The 7593-nt window shown below is 33.4% G+C and overlaps 1 protein-coding gene and 1 long non-coding RNA gene across 6 annotated transcripts; one reads left to right on the top strand and one right to left on the bottom strand.

Annotated features, from left to right (window-relative positions):
* Positions 1–427: 427 nt before the first annotated feature.
* LOC139899551 (uncharacterized) lies at positions 428–3387 on the top strand. 5 transcript variants are annotated; one of them, XR_011777565.1, is made up of 8 exons: positions 428–561; positions 657–990; positions 1438–1492; positions 1573–1665; positions 1776–1914; positions 2039–2211; positions 2336–2755; positions 2976–3387. It is a non-coding gene; the product is annotated as an uncharacterized lncRNA (long non-coding RNA). The 5 variants fall into 5 exon arrangements; XR_011777562.1 differs by having other exon boundaries at positions 1428–1492; XR_011777564.1 differs by having other exon boundaries at positions 1401–1492.
* A 2422-nt stretch (positions 3388–5809) lies between these two features.
* LOC139899550 (protein ZW2-like) lies at positions 5810–6907 on the bottom strand. The gene is made up of 2 exons (XM_071882381.1): positions 6451–6907; positions 5810–6284 (listed from the first exon to the last, which is right to left on the bottom strand). The coding sequence occupies exons 1-2, from the start codon at positions 6802–6804 to the stop codon at positions 5925–5927; spliced, it is 714 nt and encodes a 237-aa protein (XP_071738482.1). The 5' UTR covers positions 6805–6907; the 3' UTR covers positions 5810–5924.
* Positions 6908–7593: the final 686 nt, after the last annotated feature.

Raw genomic sequence — 7593 nt, 5'->3', positions numbered from 1 at the left:
TAAAGTTTAAGTATTGTCAAGAAAATGTAAACAAACCTAGTATAATACTAGGTGTTGTCAAGAAAATGTAAACAAACTACAAGTACTAATGGCGCAATTTTTTCTTTTTAAAAGCACATAATTGCAATAAATAGGTACTATTGTAGTAAACAAAGGCCGATCTTTCTCATCTATAATAAGAAAATAATTATGATGCTATTTTCTATGTAAAAAAGACACGTTGCCCAATTTCATCCGTTAGATGATCTTTCCGTTTTCAATCCTATCCATTTAAATGATTGATAGCATCATTTAACTTTTTAGGCGGCAGTTTAGTTTAATAATTACACTTATGTCCTTAATTAAATTAATTAACATGCATCAAATAAATAGTTCGGTTCCCTTCATCATTTAATACGAATTAAATAAATAAAAAAAGATAAAAGAAACTGCCACGCTAAATTAGGGGAAAATGCGTTGTAGGTCAAAATTAACACCACGATCGCAATTTTAAAAGATCAAGATCAATCGTTTATTATTTCGAATCGATTGTTATACCCTGAATACAAGGCGATTATAAAGGTGCTTTAGTATAACATTCCGGTTTCGAGTGTTAATCAGAGGTTTAGTTATACTTCAATCTATCAAAGGTTTTGTATTTTTTTTCATTCTCGCAGGTGTTATTTTCAGATTATTACTGTAGTTAGGATAGTATCACAATAAAAATCAAAGATTTCTCGATAACGATATGTCTTTGATTATCGCAGGTCAGGTTTTCATAACAATCTCATATCTGCCTTCGTCATATAATAAAATTTACTGTTATGTTGTTTAATAGATCACTAAAGTTGTTTCATGTTTGATAATCGAATTATAATTGCTTATTCATATCGTTATGTTTAACTAATGATTTTTCATCGATGTTTCCTAGATTTAATGGGTTAAAGGAATAAAGGAATGCAGGAGGTGCAATATCTGATTTTGATGAATATGTAACTTACGACAGTTGATGTAAGTTTTTTTTAATATTTATTTTAATTGTTACTCGAAAATAATAATTTAACTGCATAGATACATTAATTTGAAATAACGTCTGCAATAATTTAGTCATGAATTTGAACACTGAAAATTTTACTTATGTTTTTTATTTTAATTATTTACACCTTTTTTATAATTTTCAGCATCGGTTTTGGGATAACTATATCACGTACTCTGTATAAATCATTAAAGTTGTAGTCTTTGACGGTTATAATCGTGTTTTCATGAATTCACTCCATGACTGTCAGTTATGAAAGAGAAAAAACCGTCCCATTAATAGCTATAAATAAGTTATCTTCCCACCTGTATTCAAATCGCATTACACGATTTCACTTTAATATCTTTTAATTGTTATACATTGTTAAATCCGAAACCTGCTAAAGTCTATTTAAACATGGCTACTCGTCAAGATGTGTTCAGCCCTTTGAATCAGTTGACTGTTAAAGCTGCTGAAGGAATCAAGATTCGGCTCAAGGTGTTGACACCACATCGTGATTCATATGTATTTAAATTCAGTTGATGCAACTTACTAACTTTTGCTCATTTATATTTCAGGCTCTCCTCAAGTTAGCAACCATCTATTTGGTTGTAGAATTTTCACTGATGAAGACATGGAGCCAATTTCCAGTTTCTTATCATCGTATTTATGTATTGATTAAAAAAATTGAACCTTTAATTTTTTTAATAGTTGTACACACCTTATATTGTTAACTTTCATTCACAAATTTAACAATATGTGTATTGTTCTTTCTTTTTAGGGTTCGAAACACTGCTAATGATAATTTGTTTCAACTTGAGACTCTATATGTCAATATCACCACCGAAGTATACGCTGCACTCGATGACTTTAAGGCCGACCCATTCATAACTGTTGAAGAAATCAAATATATTATGGAGGTAAGTAAGTGTCTTAGATGTTTTTTATACAATAGTATATGTAAATGGGTTTTTTAGCATTATGACAACTTATATTAACCGCTTCTTTTTCTAATCCAATTGCGTAATTATTGGAAAAACACAGGCTTCGACTTTTGTTACAAGAGCTGAGGTAGTGAAACTATGTGTTGAGGATTGATGGTTTTCTTACAATTGTTCAACATGTGGGAAAAAGCTTGCAACGAATGCGTTGTGTCTGGTGGAGAAACCATTTATGAGTGTGACCAGGGTGGGTAGGGTGAAAGATGTCACAAAATGGTATAAAATCTTATTAATTAATGAAATGAATGGTTACAAACACTCAATTATATATGTTACATTAACATCATATAGTATCAGTTTTATATCATATATAATCTTTATATATGTGATGTTGCCGCAGTGTTAGAATGACAATTCGTGTCAAGGACTGCTCAGGGGCAACTTCATTTGTTCTATTTGAAAACAATTTGGTAAAAATGTTAGTGTAGTGGCACTTGGTTACATGAAAAGATGGGCATGGTAAAAAACTACCTCAGGCTGCTGATCTGACCGTCGTACCCGATGAGTTTGTGTTTGTTTTAAAAAAGGGAGTTCGTTTTCCGATTATGTGTGTCACTCTTCAATCTTGACTTTGACTATTCTGCTTATACGGTTGACCACTTGACCGATGACCAAGTAACTCTTGACTTTGTTTGAACATGATAATAATGAAGTCCATGATGTTGAAGTGCTTGTGAATGAAGTGCCTGTCAATGAAGGAACACAAAATGAACTTCATGTGAATGAAATCCTAGATGTTGAAACAACCCCAACTTCCAAGGTACTAGATTTCACTTAATCATAGTATGTATACTTTAAGATGCTATATTCGAATATTAATCATAAACATATTAGTAAATGATATACTCAGTACTTTTCAACTTCTTGATTAGTGTTATTAAAAAAAATTGTGAATCAGATTGTCATAATCATGCATTAATAATTAATAATACTTCTATAACTTTCATTAGTATTTCTCAACATCGTACTTGCAATTTCAGTTGCTCATTGCATAGGTACCAACTGCCATTGTTGGTCTTACTGCTCCAAGGCAGGAAATTAATAATTCACCCGAGAATGGTAACACCAAATGCAAGAGCAAAAGTCCTCTTAAAGCCACCGACTTGGAAACTTCAACCTCGTCTTCAAAAGCTGTTAAATGTCTAGCTTCTTTGAAGATACCAAAGATGGAGGACAATGAGAAGTAACAATCGTGGATCAATAATTTGATGGTGTTTTAGAATTTCCTTTCCTTATGTTTGTGTCGACGTTGTTTAGTTTGTTTGATTTCTGTTCGTATTTTTGTGCAGTTTGTTTCGTTTTCGTTAGTTGAACTCTTTATCAATACTGGTATCTTGGTTCAAATGTTGTTGATCTGCGATTTATTCTAATATAATGAAGTGTTTTTTGCTATTGATTTTTGATTATTATAATGTTGTGTAATTTATCTGTATAATGAAAGTTTACAATGGCAGATCATTTAATTATGGGAAGTGATCCGTACACCACCTCTATTTTGCCATACACCACTAAATAATTTTTTTAGACATTTTTACCCTTTCTTTTGTTCACCACCAACTTCCCTTAACTTCTCAAAGGAAGGGTAAAACTGTCTAAATAATTGTTTTGGTGGTGTATGGCAAAAACAAGGTGGTGTACGAATCAACTCCCTTTAATTATATGGAACTTCATCTTTTGTACTCCGTATTACTTTACAATATATGTTTGTTCACACCAACAATTTTTAACACCAGTTTCTCTTTAGGTTTATAACTAGAAAAAATTTGATCGTGCGTTGCTGCGGTTGTATTCGGCGCGCAGTCGAATTTGAATATACCTTGTTTGGTACTTAATATATCTAATAAGTTGGGTTGTTTGTTGAACGTGTATGTATATGTATGTAATTTAGCCCGAAATATTTAATTTTTTTAACGATATCCGTTTCGCGTATAGTTAGTCACGTTGTGTTCGTAAAATTAATTCGAGTAGAAAGGTGGTCTCGGAAAAATTTAGCTCGCACTGAGCGTGAATATAGGGCCCGTTATTTAGTGTTTTTTTAACGATGTCCGTTTCGCATATAGTTAGTCCCGTTGGGTTCGTGAGATTTTTTCGAGTTGAACGGTGGCCTTGGAAAAATTTAACTTGCACCGAGTAAGAAAATGGAGCCCGTTATAAATTTGCGTGGAATAAGATTTTTTTATTTTAATAAAATTATATATTTACATTTTTTACTCCTGAAAAAGTGTAAAGTTGAGGGGGCGATGTGTAAATTGTGCGAAAGTTGAGGGGCTCTTTGTAGTGTGAATGCAAACTCAAAACGACATAGCGTTATAACTAAAACGATTGAGGGGGCGATGTGTAAATTGTGCGAAAGTTGAGGAGCTCTTTATAGTGTGAACGCAAGCTCAAAACGACATAGCGTTATAACTAAAACGACCAAAAACCCCATGACATTTAGTATGTAGGGGTAAATTGTATATTTTATTTTAAAATTGTAAATTATATATTTACATTTTTTACCCCTGAAAAAGTGTAAAGTTGAGGAGGCGATGTGTAAATTGTGCGAAAGTTGAGGGGCTCTTTGTAGTGTGAACGCAAACTCAAAACGACATAGCGTTATAACTAAAACGATTGAGGAGGCGATGTGTAAATTGTGCGAGCGTTATAACTAAAACGACCAAAAACCCCATGACATGTAGGGGTAATAATAATTACTATATTAATTTACACGTTCATACCAACATTTTTATTATACACAATAAGAAATGCATACCAACATTTTAATTATACACAATAAGAAACATATACTAACGATCCTTATCATTATATTCTACATCAACTTAATATGTTGACCATCAACAGTTGTAAACATCACTAAAGCAAAATTGCTTTTTCCTTTTTTCTATTTTTTTAGCGAAAAACACTAAAGCAGTAGCTGCAATACATAAGTTTCTTCTGCTAAATGAAAATCCTTAAGTTTACGTGTTTACTTTATTTTCGTATCAATCAATTATTCACGTATATTGAACTAATATTTGTTTGACCATTCACATAAATGTGTATAATAAACTTATTTATGAGCACAGCAAACAGATTTTTATTTATAATTATCTATGAAGAATTCCCGCGAATGCGCGGGTTATAAACTAGTTATCATTACCCCTGTAACATTCATTGGCAAAATCGTAGTTTCAGTTTTATCCGGATGTCGTTTTGAGTTTGCGTTCACACTACACCCGACCCCTCAAATTCGGCTTCATATACAAAACGACCCCCAACTTCCAACTTTCTACTTTTTTAGGGATAAAAAACGTAAATATATAATTTTTTTAAAAAAACAAAAGAAAATGATTCCACCCGTATTTTTAACGGGCCATATCTTCTCGCTCGGTCCGGGGACTAACTATGCGCGAAACGGACATCGTTAAAAAAACACTAAATAACGGGCCCTATATTCTCGCTCAGTGCGAGCTAAATTTTTCCGAGACCACCGTTCAACTTGATATAATTTACTAACACAACGCGACTAACTATACGCAAAACGGACATCGTCAAAAAAACACTAAATATTTCGAACTATATTTCATACATATACGTACACGTCCAACAAACAACCCAACCGCAGCAACGGGCGGTCGAATTTTTTCTAGTTTAAAAGAATATGATGTTTTGTAACCAATAAATCGACAATAATCCGACTCGTTAAAAATAATTCAATACGAACATTCAACACATTGCTTCGTTGCTTATACTAACACATCTAGGTAAAAATTAGTCACGAATACGTCTAAAAAAAAAAAAAAGGCTTTGTGTTGCTTTGATCAGATACAAAAAATAGAAATAGAAATAGAAAATAAAAAATAAGAAGCGACCGTAACGAATATAAAAACTAGAGACTGTCACAACTTACTTTTTTCCTAAAAAGGCACAAAAAACGATTAGAAAGTCAGTCAAAGTCGTCTATCACCGTCAATCTGTTGTCCCCACATTCTAATTTTGATTTGTAACTCCGTGACCGCCGCTAAAAACTTAATATTCTGCACCGGCGTTAATATCTCCACCACTCTCTCCGCCGTTCTGGATCTTAACATATCAGCGTTCCCTAATACAACCTCCATCTCACCTCTTAACGCTTCAATCGCCGTTTCCATTTTGTCATATTTTCCGTCAACAATCGATATCTGACCTCTCGTAAACTCCACGATCGGCGGTGCCGCCACACTTTCCTGAATTCTAGCCATCTCATTCTCCAGTTCTCTCTCCTCCGCCTTCGTCTCCGATTTCAGTCTGTCCATTCGTTCTTCCTGATCCTAAATTACAATTTATAATTATAAATTATAACTTATAATTTTAATCATCATGAAAATGGAATATATAGTTACGCTAATCCTGACCCTAACTATTATTTACTCATTTATTAAAACCAACAGAAATTCAAACTATTTTAACTTAAAATCTAGTATAATTAATTAGTACCTGATCCATATCCGGAACCGATCCATTTACAATCCGAAACGCTAATCCAGGTTTAAATCCAGCAATCCAGAAAAAACTCCGCTCAAATGACGAAAACCAGGGCGGTGAGAATACTAAGGAAACATCATGATTGGCAATACGAGATTTGTGTTCATAATACTGTTGATAATGAGCTAAAACTCGAGCAATTAAATCACGAAGATCATCTTCATCATTGTAAGTAGTATCATCGCATGTTCGTAAAGTCGATCGAAGCTCTTGGAGATAATTCTCCTGACGAACTAACCATCCGTTGAAGAAAGTTTGGAATTCCGTAACATTCGTATTGACTGTTCGTCGTGATCTAGTTGACATTTTGGCACCGGAAAAAAGAGATGAAGCGGTGGTGGGTTTTATAATTAAGGTGGCGGTGGTGAAGTGAAGATATTTGTGATCGAGGATATTTATGGCTTTCTTTCTTTTCTGGATACTTCGAGAGGTTATGAGAAATACAAGTGGAATATATGGAGATAATTGACAGATGGAGAAACCCTGGTTAGAAGGAAATTGGTCTTGGAGTGACACGTAAGCGTTTTATATATCACCGCGTTACTACACTTTTTTTTTATTCTTTAATCGAAAACTTATTTGTGTAAGTAAGCCGGGGTAGCAGACAAAGTAGTTAATCCTTGCTCTATAAAATACTCCGTATAAAATATCTAAACCTAGGGGCTGTTTCTTAGCTATGTTGATGAATGGGAATTCTTTGATAAGGAACATGTTGTGTTTATATTCAACTAAATTTCTATAATCATTTTTGTTAATTTCATCATATGCATGCATTCGATATGTAAATGCACATATTTAATAATTCTCGAACGAATTGTCGAGCCAATATATTATTCACAAATTCAAGAACTCACAGTAATTCATATTCAACTTTTTTTTTTTTTTTTTTTAAACACCAGTTTAAGATCACCCAGGAAGACTAAACGACCCACGCATTAATCTTCCGCAGTTGCATGACCCACCTCAACTGCTGCCCAGAAGAAAACTCGGCCCAATCCGAAGGCATGGTTATTCAGCTTCTCTTTTTATCAGATTCCTCGCGTTCACTTTACTTTCCTCCCTCTTTCTTCCTTTGTTCAATGAATCTTTCGCTTT

The sequence above is a fragment of the Rutidosis leptorrhynchoides genome, chromosome 3, assembly GCF_046630445.1.
Source record: "Rutidosis leptorrhynchoides isolate AG116_Rl617_1_P2 chromosome 3, CSIRO_AGI_Rlap_v1, whole genome shotgun sequence".
Classification (NCBI taxonomy): Eukaryota; Viridiplantae; Streptophyta; class Magnoliopsida; order Asterales; family Asteraceae; genus Rutidosis; species Rutidosis leptorrhynchoides.
Note: the sequence above shows the minus strand (reverse complement) of the source record. Positions and strands in the feature narration are given on the sequence as shown.